The following is an 18,363-nucleotide window of genomic DNA, read 5'->3' as shown; positions in this document are numbered from 1 at the left end:
AACAGCAGAAAAATACATGTGCATTTCATTACCAAAAGATGGGTAATGCCTTTTTTTATATAGAGTCAATGAGAAATGAGATAAGCCAAAATAGAAAATTGTTTGGAAAAGTACAACTTCAAGAAATCCTTTCTTTTGAATATTTTTATTAAAACATTTCCATTATAAACAATAATTTTCTGCCCTGCAAAAGAGAGTATATTGAATATGGTTTACGTTTGGGTAAAGGATCGTCATTATCAATATACATTTTCATACTGTGCTATGATGAGACCACTGACCCATGTTTCCTAAGTCCTTGTGTCTAGGGAGTTATTTTACTTTTCTTTTTTTTTTTCTTTTTTGCTGTCAGCTATCACCTATTGATAACAATGTGCTCACTGCTTGCTTTCAGCAAGTCATTTTCCCTACATTCGATGTATTGCTTCTAGATTAAACAAGATTTTTAGAACAGTATCTAAAATATGACAAGACTTTTTATGAGGGTGTTTATAAATCTCCTACAGCTGTAAAATAATATTTAACATATTAAGAAATCTAATAATAGGTTTTAATGCAACCATGCATCAATGGACAATAATTTGATCATATAAATTGATACTGCCATATTAACCTCAAAGTGACATTCAACATCATTGTTAACAGTAAAAGGTTAAGTTTTCCCGTAAAAGGCAGACAAAAAAGAATGCCCTCTGTGGCTACTGTTATTTATCATAGTTCAGAGAGTTTGGCCAATGCAAAGCAAGAAAAAAAAGAAATAGTTATTGAGAAAATTAGGAAGTATAGATATTGGCAGAGAAATAAACACAGAAAATACCCTAAAGACATAACTAAAGTTCTTTAACGCAAAAAGATATTTTTAATCTAATAAAATAGCTAAGTATAATCAAAGTAATTGGTTTTTTAATATGTGAATACTGTCATAACCAATTCAAAAAAGTAGTGAGAAAAAAAGCTACTTACAAAACTGGTAAAAACTATATATATAAATAGGTAATCAAAATGTATAAAATTTTACTGAAGAATCAAAAAGATACAACTATATTATGATCTATTATTAATAAAATTCTTATATTTATAATTTAATATGTCTATCAAAATCCAATTTTTTCTGATGATTCTAATAATTCCTATAATGATTCTGATATGGCTTTTTTTTAAGACAGAGTCTCTCTCTGTCACCCAAGCTGGAGTTCAGTGGCATAATCTCAGCTCACTGCAACCTCCACCTCCTGGGTTCAAGCAATTCTCATGCATCAGCCACTTGAGTAGCTGTGACTACAGGTGCCTGCTACCACACCTGACTAACTTTTGTAATTTTAGTAAAGAAAGAGTTTCACCACATTGACCAGGCTGGTCTCGAACTCCTGGCCTCATGTGATCTGCCTGCCTCAACCTCCCAAAGTGCTGGGATTACAGGTGTGGACCACCATACCCAGCCAAGACATTTATTTAAAATAGGTGAAATGACTCAAAATTTTTGGAAAAAAAAAATAACATACATTATCCAGTATTAAATTTTACCATAATTAAATATGATTCAGTTTCTATTAAGGCATAAGAAAACAGATTAATGAAGCAAATTAAAAAATTTCCAAACAGACAAAATAAATAAAATACTTGCATATATGATGATGACATTTTTAAAACAAATAAATCTTGAAATGAGGCAGTTTGTATTCAAATTCCCAACTCCACCATACATAAACCGTGAGTATTTAAACCTCTGAGCACTAACTTCCCCATCTGTAAAATGGTAATACTGACAAGGTTAGTTAAATACTGTATGTAAAGCTGTATGTACCTGGTCTGTATTAAAAATATGGATATCTGAATCCAAGTGAAAACATCAAGTAGGCAGTTGGATGTGTAAGCCCAGAGTTCAGGGGAGAGGCCAGACCTTGGGATTCAAGTATGAGTGACCATCAGGTGATCATTACAGCCATGAGACTCCATAAAATGATGACATAAGATGGCTCAGAAAGAGATAAAAATAGGAGATGATGAGGTGTAACCTTCTTGACTCCCAACATTAGTCTCCCAGTGATTTTTTCCCACCTCTTATTTCACCCCCTCCAAATCATCTTAGCCATTTTCTAGATCCATAACTATAGACAAGTTGTTTCAACACTTTGTACCTCATTATTCTCACCTGTAAGATAAGCATAATAATCTCGTGTGAAGATTAAATTAATAATATACATAAGGAGGTCAGAGCAATGCCTGGCACAGGTTAAGTGCTAAGTACCTGCTTACTACTATTATTATTATTATTATTCAAGTTTCTCCCAGATCTCAAGGTGTGAAATTATAAGGTATGGTTTGTAGATGTGTGCATGAAAGTATCCTTTGTTGCCTGTGTTAATGTGGATGTAAATGTATGTGTGTTTTGGAGAAGGATGAGGAGTACTATAGCAGTACAATATAAGTCACATGCATATTTTTAAATATTCTAGTAGCCACATTAAAAAAGTAAAAAGCAACAGGTAAAATTAACAATACATTTTATTAAACCCAATATATTTGAAATATTATTTCTACACAATAATATAAAACTTATTGGTGAGATAATATATATGACTTTACTACTATCTTCAAAATCTGGTATATATTTTACATATACAGCAATCTAATCTTGGACAAGCCCCACTTCACGTGTTCTGTAGGCACTTGGGGCTAGAGACTATCACACTGGACAGTACAGCTCTAGATAAATGGGAAGACCAGAAGCCAGACACATGACATGTCTAAAGGAGATGGCTAGAGGAGAATAATGAAGAAACATAGCAAACTTGATTAAAGATACCAGAGAAGGAAGAGAACTTTTCTGCAAATGAAAGATAACTGTGTCTTCCTTTCTCATGACAAAACGTGTATTTTATCATTCCCCTGTCAAACAGAATCTTGATTCATGATCTACAAGAAGAGATTGAGAAACAGTTTGATGTTAAAGAAGAAATCCCAGGCAGGCACAGCTATGCAAAATACAATGACTGGGAAAAGGTACAGTATAAAATATCTCAACCTTTTTTTAAAGTTATCCTTAATATTTGTTGTCATTTTTTTCTTTTATTCTAATTTCTCAAAATTGGTTTTGCTCTTAAGATTGTGGCTTGGACTGAAAAGATGATGGATAAGCATCCCGAAATGGTCTCTCGTATCAAAATTGGATCTACTGTTGAAAATAATTCACTATATGTCCTAAAGGTAAAAATAATTCAAAAACCACTAATTCTTATTATTGTTGAAAAACATGAATTTAAAAGTTACTTTGTAACACAACTGAGCTAATTTTGAGACAAAACATATTATCTCTGAAAGAATATTTAAGCTCTGGACATCCATTCAAGAATAGAAGTGACAGGTGGTTTTGGTGGAGCCAAGAAGGTGTCTAGATAAACATTTGTCAGAGATTGCACAGTGGACAAACCAAAACAAATATTTCACCCCACAGCTTTATTACGAGTCTGTGATGTCCGTAGTATAAAAAAAACCACCCTCATTCACCCCTTAAAATGCAGTGAAACTGATAAATGAATGTCATGAAGGGGACTTAAATATCATAGAGTCATAGGACTGTAGAACAGTATGTTAGACATTTCAACCCTGTGTTGCTGGAGGGTTCCCTACAATGGAGCTAACAATTTCCATTCAGTTGCTGCTTGATTTTTGCACATCCAGAGATACTGCTCCCTGAAGCAGCCACTTAACAACTGAGAAGCCCATCCGCACCCCAAATCCCCATTCACTGTCTCCAACCACCCGAAGCAAATCTGCACTCTCTTCAAAATAACAGTCATTCAAGTATCCAGTACTATTTCTCTTCCCCACTCCAACACTGTGGGTAACCCCCCATACAGGCACCGAGGAAGGAGAACTAAGCAGAATACTGGCATTAGTGCCTGAAGAATACCTCAGTTTATAGTGTTACTACTCAGTTATTTCCCTTTATATAATCCTCTATATATAATCATATATTAGTTCATAGAATGAGGTCCTAAAGAATATCTCACCACTCAGTTATTTCCATATATATATATATATATACATATATATATATGTAACTATATCTTAGTTCATAATCGGAGGAATGCCTAGAGTAGACAAGGTACACAGCATGAATTAAAGAATAAGCAGCTTATAGTCAGATGAATGTCTGAAGCAGACAGTGCAGAGCATGATTTAAGGGAAAAACAGTTTTACCAGGACAAAAATCCATGGCCCAGGTGGCAGCATTCAGTATCATAAAGATACCCGCTGTATGGCAGGCTTGGGGCAAGAGCCACTCCTCCTTATAACGGAGTTGTAGGACCTTGCCTCCAGTTCTTGTGGCAGGCTGCCCTCAGACCGACAATCCCTTGAGCATCCGAGGGCTCAAAACCCCTCCAGATAATCCCATCTTGGTCAGCTCTTGTTACTGTGCTAGCTCAAAAGCATCCTCCTATAGAACTCATTGGAAGCTGCCAGCAGGTGGTGGTAGACCCTGACAGCTCCGTCACTGGGGTGTGACTTAAGCATCCTCCTATAGATATTCTTAGAAGTAGCATGCCCATAGATAGAGGTATTGCAAACTGCACCCTCTTCACTGAGCACCGCCCACCTCCATGCCTCTGTGACCTAATGGAGGAGGACCACCTACTGCACACGGCCCACCTCCTTGCATTGATGACCTAATTGGGGTAGACCCCTTGCTGCGCACTATCCACCTTCCAGTCTTGGTAACCTAATGGAGGTGGACCCCTTGTTTTATTGCTCATGACCCTATTGCTATCCTTAAAGATGACTTCACTCACTGCCCTACCCACTAACCTATACCCAATAAATACAGATGCTTCTGGACATTCAGGGCCTCACCTGTCTCTGCTTATAGGTGGCATGGCCCCCATGAGCCCAGCTGTGCTTTCTTTGTATTTCTGTGTCCTGTCTCTTTATTTCTTGGATCTGCACCTCAGCACAGCATAAGGAACATCCCACAACCTTGTGGGGCCCTTAGCCCTACACAACACAAGTTCTTCTCTACTCCAGGGTAAATATCCCCAGTTTACACAACCTGAAAAAAACAAAGGAAATGGCAGAAACAAAGGTGACTTTGTAATCTATATCTCAGAACACAGGGTGTTAGCAATAAAATTAAAACACAGGACTACAAAATTTTTTCCAAAGCCTACCAGCTGCCCTGACACTAGAAAAATTTTTTGGAAAAATATGCATTGTAATAGATTATGAATTACATATAGACATTTAAGGATATGTCCCATGGTCCCTTCTGAGAACAATATGTGCATACATGGTTCTCATTCAACAATAGATGGAGGAAATAATTGCTTTGAGAATATGAATGAGTTATTGGTTGACAAGGGATCAACATATGAGTTCATGCAAAATAATATCTCATTTATTTTAAAATAGGTTGGGAAAAAGAATGAAAGAAGAAAGGCTATTTTTATGGACTGTGGCATTCATGCACGAGAATGGGTGTCCCCAGCATTCTGCCAGTGGTTTGTCTATCAGGTAAGTAAATCGGAAGACTCTCCTAACTCTCCTTTGATTGCCAAGTCTCCAGCACTTCACCAAGTGGTGACATCCTTTCCAAACGTGCAGTTCCACTTAACTAGAAGAGCCCACATTTGGTGCTGTCAGGGAAGAAATGCCTTGAATTTTACCCATCATTACATTTTTATGAAATTGATACCTTCCCTTCAAACGATTCTTAAACTCAAGCTACGAGGTTATGAAACTGAAACTTTTCTTGGGCTATAATATGAAAGTTTTCCCTATAGTCAAGTATGGAAAATCAGAAACCATCTTCATATGACAGCATACACGTATCAACTTTCTTCAATGAAGTCAAAACATAGACCTTTAATTCCTGATTAGATATTTCATTGCCAAACATGTACTTGGAATTTTCATGTTTCTAAGTTTCCTTTCTTCCTTTCTAAGAGAAAAATAACTCCCTTTTTTGTTGTTTGGTTTTTTGGGGGTTGGTTTGTTTGTTTGTTTGAGATAGAGTCTCACTCTGTCGCCCAGGCTGGAATGTAGTGGTACAATCTCGGCTCACTGCAACCTCTGCCTCCTGGGTTCAAGCAATTCTACCGCCTCAGCCTCCCAAGTAGCTGGAAATACAGGCATGTGCCACCACATCTGGTTAATTTTAATATTTTTAGTAGAAACAGGGTTTTTCCATGTTAGCCAGGCTGGTCTCAAACTCCTGATGTCAAGTAATCCACCTGCCTTGTCCTCCCAAAGTGCTGGGATTACAGGCATGAGCCACCACACCTGGCCTATAACTCACTGTTTTAAAAGTTAAATCTAATTTATATATTCAATATTCCTCTCACTCTATTGCCAGTGTATTTTGACTCCTACTATATTTTAATTTTCTCTGACAACTTTTGCACATTGCACACTGGTGAAATGTGTATGGCAATGGTTTTCTGGGCACAGACACTTTCTCTAGGAAAGAATCCACCAGGAAGTAGCTTACCCCTATGGTTGCTTTTGCTCTCCCAATTGAGGGCTGAGAGCTTCCTTTACTCAACATATAAAGGAATGCACATCACAGGGCTACAGAAAAATCTCTTGTCTTCAATTCAGATTTACTTGGAAGGGACTTTCTAAGTGGTGAGAGAGATTTTAGGTAGCTACAGAAAGTGCATGTAATTACAGAAATTTCAGTCGGATGCGGGGGAAAGAAAGTTGATTGTTTAACCTATGAATTCTTGGGTATTTTATTAACACACATTTTTTCTCTGATCCTTCTTGTAACTATTTCACAAATTCTCTCCAATATTTTCTTATTCCTGTGCTTACAAACTCAATCTATATTTATGTAAAGGATGTGAGAGAATCAATTTAAAATAAGTTGTACTACCAATTTTCCATTTGGCTTCCAATCTTTCTATGAAACATCTCTCTCATGCTACATTTGGAATACTACAAGTCTCCATAATTAAATGCTCCTTTAAAGACTATTCATTTTCATTAATGTCACTAGTCTAAATAAGTGAGTTTTTTCCCCCTGTAATCTACATGGATTATTTTTGTTCATTTTAGGAAAAATACATTTGAAAGCATGTGATCTTGGAAAGTGAATCAAGTTATCACTATTATAACTGCAGCTTTCCACATAATAGCTAAACTTCATACCAATATCTTAACTTTTCCTTCTTCTACAGGCAACCAAAACTTATGGGAGAAACAAAATTATGACTAAACTCTTAGACCGAATGAATTTTTACATTCTTCCTGTGTTCAATGTTGATGGATATATTTGGTCATGGACAAAGGTACTGCTCTGTACTCTCGTTTGCATTTAGATATTATTTACTGGCTTTAATACACATTGTTATGTATTCAGCTTAGGGTTTAGGTAATTAATTCTAATTCAGAAAAGTATATTTTTTAAAATCTCAGTTTCAAATTAAGCATGATTTTTTGGTTGCATAGGTATCCTTGAAATAATATAAAATGTTTGTTGCTGAAGCTAGTTGTGTAGAAAAATGAAATAAAACAGTAATTATAGAGGAAATGTATGATTGCATTATATGATATAGCATATCTTGCTAAGAATAAAGTCAATTAAAACCATTATGAACACCTTGATTTAAAAAAAAATCTTGTCATCAATTTTGAATAGAACTTGAGGTAGAATCATTGCATCGAAAAAATAAAAAATAAAAGAGAGATACAGATACCTACTCGTCTTTTTACAGGATCTTTTATTGTCCTGCTATTGCTAAGTAACATTAATACTGAACTCTCAGACAGACACTATCACATCAAGTTATTTTCTGCAAATAATGCTCCAACAGTCAAAATCCGACCTGCATTATATCTGAATCTACATAGGATAAAAAAGCTATTTAAGTTATAATTTAAATTACAGTTAATTTCAGAATACCATTGGTCATCTTCTAATACTGAGAAATAATCAACAGTGTTTAAAATTAACTGAATTATTTCATCAAGGCCTAAGGATATAATATTAAAAATCATGATTCTGAATATATTACAAATAATAAGAAAATAATATTTTTTCTTTTCATAATAAAGGGCCTCATGTTAACTAGATAGATTTCAAATAAAGTTGCAGACGCCTGCAGAGAGAATTTGAAATGATCAAATTGAAAAATGCAAACTGATCTTGTGTAAACACTCATCATTCAATCTGGCAGGACCGCATGTGGAGAAAAAATCGTTCCAAGAACCAAAACTCCAAATGCATTGGCACTGACCTCAACAGGAACTTTAATGCATCATGGAACTGTGAGTAGCAGACTTCCTATCGAGGAAAAATGCTATAAAGAATATTTAGGCTCCAGGCCAGGTGCGGTGGCTCATGCCTGTAATCCCAGCACTTTGGGAGGCTGAGGCAGGCAGATCACAAGGCCAGGAGTTCAAGACCAGCCTGGCCTGGCCAACATGGTGAAACCCCATCTGTACTAAAATACAAAAATTAGCTGGGCATGGTGGCATGCGTCTGTAATCCCAGCTACTCGGGAGGCTGAGGCAGGAGAATTGCTTAAACCAGGGAGTCAGAGGATGCAGTGAGCGAGATGCCACAATTGCACTCCAGCCTGGCAACAGAGTGGGACTCTGCCTCAAAAATAAAAGAAAGAAAGAAAAGAATATTTCGTCTCCAAACAACTAAACCACCTACTTGTTTCAGTAAAAACAGTTATGCTTCGAGTGAGTATTAACTTCTGTATCTATAACATGAAAGATAATCATCACTACCATTGAGGGATGTTTTGCTGTGTGAAAGGAAATGAGGAGAAACGGATGATTATTTATCAAATCATCTCTTACTTACTATATCCAGCTTGCTAAAAATTAAGCACAATCCAAATGTATAAAAATTCAGATAATCTGAATAAAGACCTCAGATTTCTCTGCTTCCTAGTGTGAGAAATATCAGTGGTTAAAAGCAACATGCAGGTAGTTTTTCAGATATTTAGTGAAAAGAATCATCTGGAGCAAAGAAAGTGAAAAAGTTTAATGGAAATACGATATTAAGCAGAGGACTGTTACATCAGAAGATGCTTTAGTTGCTATACAACTATGATTTTATCAATGCACACTTTTAAAGAGAAATTACCATTGCCCCAATTTATATATTTCTTCTGTGCCTAATTTTGTTGAAAATATCACCTGAGCTTTTAACTCTATTCCACCATAATGAACATGAATAATAGCAGTAGCTATCCCTAATTGAGAGCTTTCTGCTGAAACAGGCTGAAGAAACTTGGGCTTAGAGAAGGTAGTTCTCACCAGCCCCCAACATATTAGAGCTGGGGTTGAATTGGAAGGAGTCTATGTGGCTCCAAGCCATGGGTTGCTTCTGATTTATTATTCCTGTGGCCTTAGGAAAGGACAAGGAAATAAGTAAGGCTCAGAATATTCCAGTGGGCTAAGTCTGTTACAATCTGCCATGTGTGCGCAATGTTAATCTATAATGACTATGACACAAGAGACATTGAAGCAGCCCTGTAAACATGAGAGGCAAAAATGTTTAAAACATTCTGTGAATATATAATACATTAGAGGAGGCAGGAGCTGTGTGGATGGAGAGTAGATTGTGGTCTCATCTACCTATGTCTTCTGCAGCTATTTCTGACACCAAAAACCCATGTGCAGGAAACTATCGGGGCTCTGCACCAGAGTCCGAGAAAGAGACAAAAGCTGTCACTGATTTCATTAGAAGCCACCTGAATGAAATCAAGGTTTACATCACCTTCCATTCCTACTCCCAGATGCTACTGTTTCCCTATGGATATACATCAAAACTGCCACCTAACTACGATGTCTTGGTACGTAGAAAAAAGTTTATGGTTGACACATCGACGCCACCATTGACTTTCAGTCTGTTCTTCATTAACTTGGGTATGTTGAAAGAATTTCACATTTTAATGTCAAATAAAAGAACAAACGAAATTTGCCTTGAAGTTAAAATCATAATCTTTAGATTAATTTTTCACTGATAAAAGTATATAGCTAGTGAATTATTTTAATATGATTCTCAAGGAAAAACATCAGGTAGAAATGTCTGTACAAGGCACAGTAGAAGTCCTATGACTACACAGCTCACTGCGAAGTTTAACGTTTACCCAGGGTCTACAGCCAAACCATGCACAGAAAAAGCCCTAATAGAATAGCAAAGACATTCACTAGCCCTGCCCCCCAGATACCAGATTTAAGAAGACACATTGTATTTTTATCTTCCTGATCAACTGGGAAATTATATTATTTTACCAGCCAAAGAAGATTACAAATGTTTGTGAAGCTTCCTCACTAAGAATATGTTATCTTTCCAAAGCTATGATCCATTAAGCACCATTCTTTCTATGAAAATTGATTTGCTAATGTAAGGTTTAAAAAAAATTCTGCATATGGGTTCCAATGAATGACAAGAAGTGACAGAGTGAATGGGTGGATAGAGGGATACGTATTTCGAATTGCTATAGAAGAAATAAAACAGATAAAGTTTAGTGGCCCTAACCCTATGGTGATTGGCAAATATAGCACATCCAGTAAAACCAGTAGCTCAAATACTGCCTCATAAAATTTTTTAAAATTCTTAAGAGAGTACAATTTTCATTTTGACCTCAGTCAATTGTATTCAGCACAACAGCATTTAATGTTAATTGGAGCAGAGATTTGAATCAGTCATTAAAATCATCTCTGTATATACAACAAAGAAAACATACCATCAATGTATGGCCCATAGTCATTTATTATCCAGTCTAAGTAATAATCTGAGCCCATGAGTTCAATTAATGTATACAAAGGTTCAGCACTGCAATATCAATACACTGTTAGGAAAATGACATTATGGGTTAAAAAAATACATATATCCCCAAATAAAAAACACTTTGAGTAAAATGAGAGTTCTTGCATAGCAACTAAATTGATTAAGAAAAAGTATTTCTTGGCTACAAACATTATACATATAGTCTTTCAAAAGCCTTTATTTGTGAGTGCAAATATGTTAGTAACTATATTCCATTAAAATTCATTCTGACAGTCATTCTCACAGCATGAACACTTATGTGTATTAAAAGGACATGACAAAATGCCACTCTGAAAGAGATGCCCTAATTAACAACTATTTTAAAGAGGGGTCAACTGCCCTTCTTCCCTTGGTGTGCTGAAGTCAGGTGAATAGAGAAGATCCTGTAGCAATACAAACCTGTCAGGGACCAAGGAATGTAGAGCACAACAGAAACTGGAGAAACTGCCAGAAGACACAATTATCTGAACACCCCCCAAAAAAACTGAGAGGAAACATAATGTCTATTTTAAAAGAAAGGGATGAGGAGGGAGAAAGAAAAGGAAGGGTAGAAACACAAAATAAGATATGACATTACTGTATATAATTGATAGCATATTTATGTCTTTATAATTACTGCATATTTACTGAAAATAAGTTTCTTATTTAACCATTTATTTTATTTTGATCTTCAAATTCCAAATAACTAGTAAATTTGACTTTTGTCATCCCTAGTGATGTACATATTTACATATGTATGTATGCATGGCCTTTGGTTTTGTTAAAACCTGGAATTGAATTCTGGCTTCACCAGTTGCAAGTATCTAGGAAATAGTACTATCCATCTCATAGGGTTGTTATGAGTCTTGAAACTGTATAAATCAAGGGCTAAGCACAATGTCTAATCTGTAAGAAAAATTCCATAAAAATTGCATACATACACGATTATACATTCTTCGGTATTGACACAGTATTCTATCATTTCACTCTAACTTTCCTTTCTCTCCAGGCCAAAGTTGCAAAGATTGGCACTGACGTTCTATCAACTCGGTATGAAACCCGCTACATCTATGGCTCAATAAAATCAACAATTTGTAAGTTGCTCCTCTTAGTTACTGAGCCCTAATTATTTTTATAAATATTAAAGAAAATTATAGAATTTGTAATTCAGGTAAGAACATATGGAATTGTTAATTTAAATTTGACTTTTCGCAGGAATTCTGAATTATATATGAATCTAGGGAATAGATTCTGCCCTTTTCTTGGGATAAGATTTTTCTAGAAACAAATTATACTGACCTTGGTTACAAGATCAATGGAAGCTATTAAGTCAAGACAGATTTACAGTTTAATTCATATAGCTTCCTGTTTCTCACCTCTACCACCGACAAGGTGGTGTCCTTCCAGGAACTAACAAAAATTCACTGGAGTGAGAAAAAAAATTAGCCAGGTGTGGTGACCTATGCATATAGTTCCAGCTTCTCTGGAGGCTGGAGTGGGAGCATCATTTGAGCCTGGCTGGGAAGTCAAGACTGCAGTGAGCTGTGGTCGTGCCACTGCACTCCAGCCTGTGCAACAGAGCAAGACCTCATCTAACAAACAAAAAATTAGCTGGAGCAGTCTATACTTTTTTTTAACCATTTGACTTTAACTGGACTGTTTCTTACTTGCCTTGTCTCCATGTAAATATGGTCTTTCCCTAGCTCCTGATAGGAAAACAGAAAATCAGTTTCAGCCCCTCTGGTCATGTAAAACAAGTTATTTGTCCTTCTCACTTGCTCCTTCTCACTATGTTCAACTGAAACCTGTATAGTGAACTAGAAAGATCACAAGACTCTAGCTCTGTCACTTTTATATTCTCAGCATCATTTCTTACTCTTCACTATTTTAAATTCGTGTTGTCTTTGTGTGTTTTTAAGTTATTTACTTGGATTTCTTGGCCTTGCTTTTCTTGTCTCTTATGCTATATACAAGGAATCAGTAAATTTTTGTGTAAAGGGCCAGATAGTCAATAGGAGATACAGTCTCTGCTGCAGCTACTCAACTGGAGCATCATAGCTGAAAAACGGCCATAGACAGTAAGTCAGCAAATGGGCATGACTATGTGCCAATAAAACTTCATTCACCGAAACAGGAGGCTGGCCAGGATTTGCCAATGCCCATACTTTATGCTAAATAATACCTACAAATTTTTACGGAGTCTTAACAAGTTAGGCACTGTACTTAGCCCTTGATTTTCACAATCTCAAGCTTCACAACAACCTATGCCCACCTATGAGGTGGTCAGTACTATTTCCCAGTTACTAGTAACTGGCAAAGCTGGAACTCAATCCCAAGTTTTAACAAAAAAAGCCCCTGATCTTCCCTGCTATGCAGAGTGTGCACATTTGGATTTTGTAGATGAAATATCCAGGATTTTCTCTTTTTAAGCAACAACCAAAAAATCCATTTGAGTATCACCAAAGACCATTAACTCAAATCCTAGGAAGTGAGTCCACTTTCTGCTCTTATAGTAAGCTCCCAGCTCCCACTAATCTTAGTTTGAGAATGATTCAGGAAAATCTACCTTTTCTCCAAACCAAGTTCAAGCTTCAGTTCTTAGTCACAAAATTTATATAAAATTCTCAACGAAACTTCTCAAAAGAAAGAATTATGCTTCAGATTTTCTCTTAGACCCTATAATATATAGCACAGTGCAGGGTACAGAACAACAGGAGAATTAGTTCCCATAAACTTGTTCAATGAAAATGGTGTCCTGGCTTATTCAAACGAAGTGAATGTGGGTTAAAACCACAACAGAACTGGGCTTGATTAAGCCTGCATCATTCTCTAGACCAAATATCCAACATTTTTTAGCAGGAAGACTGCCTTTTGACTTAAAAATTTCATGAACAACCCTACCACCACCAAACATTCACTCATATTTTTATTACACTTTTAGAATCTGTGCATTAAAAAATATATATGTACATATGAACCCATTGATTCATTGCAACAATTTTATCTGTTAACAGTTTGTAAGTCACTTTTGTAATCCCAGCTAAAAGTATAAACTTGGAACTAAAAGTTTGCATCCTCAGCAATGGCTATAGAATTCGAAAATGCTAAAATCAACATACACAGTTTCTGGGGCTTATTTATTAAAGGCTTCTTAGGCAGAACTGGAAAATGACTAAAAAATGGAAAAGTCCCATTTCTCAACCACATTCATTAACAGTCACCTATCCACCAGTCACTGTTAAAGTGCTGAAGAAAAGTGTAGTGATACAGGTGATCCCCAGCATCCACGTAGATCTTGCTACAACCAGCCATGCTGGGAACTCATTACACATACAGGTGGATGACCACAGATGGCAAAGTAGATGCTATGTACCCAGCTATATGAGTGAACAAAAAGTAAGCAAAGTAAAGAGCAAGAGGACAGACTAGAACATTAGTTCAAAATGGCAGGCCACTTAGTAGATACCAGTAAAGAAGTCACTCAGACATCATGTAAGAGCAATTCCTTTCAGCAAGAAAAACACACATGTTCTTAGAGAAAAAGAACAAAGCATTCCAAACAGGAACAAACTTTGCAACAGGCAATTAAGGCATCAAATAAGTATCCATATGCGTGTGTGCATGCATGTGTGTGTGTGTATCTATAAAAGTATGAGAATACAGAGCTATGCATGGCATTGCATTAAGATCTCTTAATGAACAAAGATGTATGGTGTACCCAGTAGCAGGTCAGTGTGTTGGAGCTTTCAGAGATAGATGAGAGGACTTAGGAGGCAATAGACTACTCTTAAGGAAGTCACATTCTAACTGGAAGGAGCAGATAGCCAAAACTACCATACCTCCATGCCATCACGTGTCATTTTCAAAATGGAAAGATAGGGTCCAGAGGAATTACTGTTCTGTTTAACTGTGCAGCACTATTTAAACTTTTCGTTATACTAAAACATTTTAAAGTCATTGAGATTTAGAAAGAATTTCCTTTCTAAATTTAGGAAAACCTTTGTGGCACAAAGGTAGCACAGCACTTTGTCATGCAGTGCTGCAACAGCTTAATTAATAATAAGGATTTCTAGGACAGACTGCTTTCATAAAGCATCTGATGGAACGTTCATCAAACATTCATGAGAAACAGAGGGTAACAAAATAGTTGACTTGGTAAGAATAAAAAATAAATACATGATTAAAGTTCAGTCATCCCAATAACATGATTGTCACTTAACATGTCCCCAGATTTAGGAACAGCATCTAGAATTTGCCAGTGTTTTTTTCTCCTTGTCTTGAGGAAGACAGAAAAAAAGGACTGGGAGAGAATTTTTTTAACCCCAACTTATGGAGGAGCTCTGGCTTTCAGAAAAAAAAATATGTTTGCTATTTGAACGTGAGAAGCAAACATATCAGATAAGTTAAAATCATAAATTTTGAAACCAGGGAGAAACATAGGCAATGATCTAATCCATGGTTCTCAAGCCTAAGTTCCCATTAGAACATGAGGAAGCTTTTAAAATACATGTATGGTTAGACTCCCATTCCCACAGATTCTGATTTCATCAGTCTGAGGTGGAGTTCAGGCACTCTATTTATTTTAAAGTATCTAAAGTGATTCAAAGATGAAACGAGGGTTGAGAATCACTGATCTAAGCTAAACCTCTCATTTATGGACTGAAATTCAGATACAGGAAGATTTTATCACTTTAGGGCAGAACAAAAACAACAATCAGCATTCCAAACCAGAGTTAAAATAGTATACCTTCCACTTTGCCCCAAAGCAGCAATATTGAGATGGCACAAAAATGTAAATAGTAATGTTTGATGTGAAATTATTATGTATGCATATAAACGGCATATCCAATCCTTCATCATCTTAGAAATACCTAAACATAGTACTTAGTGAGCAAGAATAGTTATTTGAGTTGATAAGAAACAAGAAGCTTGCATTATTAATAAAATTCATCTGTGAGTCACACCATGAATTAAAAAGTTAATTTCAAAGTACATATCTTGTAGCTTCCTACACGCACCTAAATTGCTAGATCTACCCCTGATTCTCAACCCAGTGCTCTTTCTCCACATTCTACATATTCTGCTTTTTCAGAATTTACATTCTGAAAATATAAGAATGTAAATTCTGAAAAAGACAATGTTAAGACTTATAATTTGTAACACCAAGTCTCTACTTACTAAGAGACATTCAAACTGATATTACAGAAAAATATTTCAGTTTATGCTCATGTATCCTTGGCTTCAGCTCTTGCTTCAAATATAATTTTCACTTAGTGTTGATATAAAAGTATAAGTCACATTGAATACATTTAAATAATGCTTTTTTAAAAGATATAATTTTTTAGAAAACACTGTATCAAGTAAGCAATAAATGCAGCACACATTAAGTCACCAGTATCACTTTATATGGATCCCATTGGGCTGAAATCACATTTCTAGTTTGGTATAGTTTCATTTTGATTTGTTCTAATTGAATTTGTTGCAGTCAATACAATGCCTTGAAATGAGTAGGAAATATTTTCTTAATATTGAACATACTCAGAATATGCTGTCAACAAAAACAAAATTATCTGATAGAACTGACTAAAGACTTTGTATTGGCTAGACTACAGAGTGGCACAAAGGTAGCACAGTACACTGATTAACAGCATGAACTCTGAAGACATAGCCTGAGCTTGAATCCTGATTCAACCATCTACTAGCTATGTGTTTTTCAGCAAGTTGCTTAATCTCCCTGAGCCTAAGTTTCTTCTTCTGTAAAATGGTAATTGTTACTTACATTTGGGATAAGAATTAATTAAATGAGTTAACATACATAAAGCACGTAGAAGGGTACTTGGTATTTAGCAAGTGATTATTATTACATTTCATAAATGCATATACATGTTTTAGTAGGTACACATGGAAATAAAGAAAAGGCTAAGTATCATGTTAAACAAATTGAGTTCTGGCCAGGCATGGTGATACACGCCTGTGGTCCCAGCTACTTAGGAGGCTGAGGCAGAAGGATCACTTGAGCCTGGGACGTTGAAGCTACCATGAGCCATGATAGTGCCACTGCACTCCAGCAAGGGCAACACAGTGAGACCCTATCACCAAAAAAAAAAAAAAAAAGTTCTATATCTTTTTCTAAAAGTAAAAACTTTCAACGTTGTATTTACTTTATTGATTTATTTAGTTAGTTTTGGTTTGCAAATTTAAGATCAAGAAGACACAAAACGTATTCTACTTGATAGTATCATATAATTATAAAAAATCAAATTCCATATCTTCCCAGTCACCACAATTAATCTTAATGAGAAACTTCACATAAAGTAAATCTCTCAAAATAGAATAGTCATACCCTTTAACCCTTGGAAATCCCAGCAGTTTACTCAACTGCAAATAGAGAGCTACTGCAGTTAGAAACTGGCTAAGTTTATCAAGATGTCTAGCATATCCTAAATTATAGGACATAATTCCTATTTACTTTACCTCCTTTGCTACCAAACTCACGTCTTAGCATGAGTTCTTTCTCATGAACTTAAATCCAACTAGCTAAAAGTGGCAATTTTCTTGATCACTGAAGTCAGTATCTATTATTTCAGCTCACATATTCCACCAATTCTATGCAATATTTGACCCTGTTAATAACTCTTCTTCTTGCCATTCCCTTGGCTTCCTTGGCTTTGAACTCTACTGGTCCCCCTTCCTTCTCCTTTTTTTCTACTCTTTCCACTGACTGCCTCTAAAAGTAGACATTTTCAAAAAAAATAGGGTACAATATATGGATACTTCCCCAGGTTCTCTCCTGAGGTCCCTCCTCTTCCTTCTGACTCTCCTCATCAGGAAATGACCTCTATCCCCACAGGCTAGAATCCCCCATTTGTTACTTAGGGCACCAGGCAATCATCTTTATCCACTAAGTGAACCAACCAGACCAAAATAGCAATGCAAACGCTTTGAAAACTATATTGGCTGAGTGCAGTGGTTCATGCCTATAATCTCAACACTTTGGGAGGCCGAGGTGCGGGGATCACCTAAGAACAGGAGTTTAAGACCAGCCTGACCAACATGGCGAAACCCATCCCTACTAAAAATACAAAAATTAGCTAGGTGTGGTGGCACATGCCTGTAGTCCCAGTTACTCAGGAGGCTGAGGCAGGAGAACCACTTGAACCCAGAGGTTGCAGTGAGCCAAGATCACACCACTGCACTTCAGCCTGGGCAATAAAGTGAGACTACATTTCATTAAAAAGAAAAAAAACTGTCCGGGTGTTGTTGCACACACCTGTAATCCCAGCACTTTGGGAGGCCGAGGCAGGTGGATCACCTGAAGTCAGGAGTTCAAGACTGGCCTGACCAATATGGTAAAACCCCATCTCTACTAAAAATATAAAAATTAGCAAGGCATGATGACCAGCATCTGTAGTCCAGGCTACTCAAGGAGGCTAAGACAGAAGAATTGCTTAGACCTGCGAGGTGGAGGTTGCAGTGAGCCAATATTGTGTCATTACATTCCAGCCTGGGCAACAGAGCAAGACTCCATCTCAAAGGAAAAAAAGAATGCGGTGGTTTAAGCCTGTAATCCCAGCACTTTGGGAGCCTGAGGT

The 18,363-nt window shown here is 36.4% G+C and overlaps 1 protein-coding gene and 1 long non-coding RNA gene across 2 annotated transcripts in view; one reads left to right on the top strand and one right to left on the bottom strand.

Moving 5' to 3' along the window:
* LOC144579906 (uncharacterized) overlaps positions 1 to 18,363 on the bottom strand; it is a 535,694-nt gene that overhangs the window by 501,142 nt on the left and 16,189 nt on the right. The gene's annotated exons all lie outside the window — the stretch shown is intronic.
* The window catches only part of CPA3 (carboxypeptidase A3), a 31,235-nt gene that overhangs the window by 9,093 nt on the left and 3,779 nt on the right, over positions 1 to 18,363 (top strand). Inside the window, exons 4-10 of the mRNA XM_002759510.7 lie at positions 2,901 to 3,003; positions 3,106 to 3,207; positions 5,410 to 5,511; positions 7,179 to 7,289; positions 8,178 to 8,268; positions 9,610 to 9,812; positions 11,781 to 11,865. Coding sequence (XP_002759556.1) covers positions 2,901 to 3,003; positions 3,106 to 3,207; positions 5,410 to 5,511; positions 7,179 to 7,289; positions 8,178 to 8,268; positions 9,610 to 9,812; positions 11,781 to 11,865 — 797 coding nt within the window. The remainder of the gene's footprint in view (positions 1 to 2,900; positions 3,004 to 3,105; positions 3,208 to 5,409; positions 5,512 to 7,178; positions 7,290 to 8,177; positions 8,269 to 9,609; positions 9,813 to 11,780; positions 11,866 to 18,363) is intronic.

This window comes from Callithrix jacchus, chromosome 17, assembly GCF_049354715.1.
Source record: "Callithrix jacchus isolate 240 chromosome 17, calJac240_pri, whole genome shotgun sequence".
NCBI classification, from domain to species: Eukaryota; Metazoa; Chordata; class Mammalia; order Primates; family Cebidae; genus Callithrix; species Callithrix jacchus.
The sequence above is the reverse complement of the archived record's forward strand: the minus strand, read 5'-3'. Positions and strand labels throughout refer to the sequence as shown.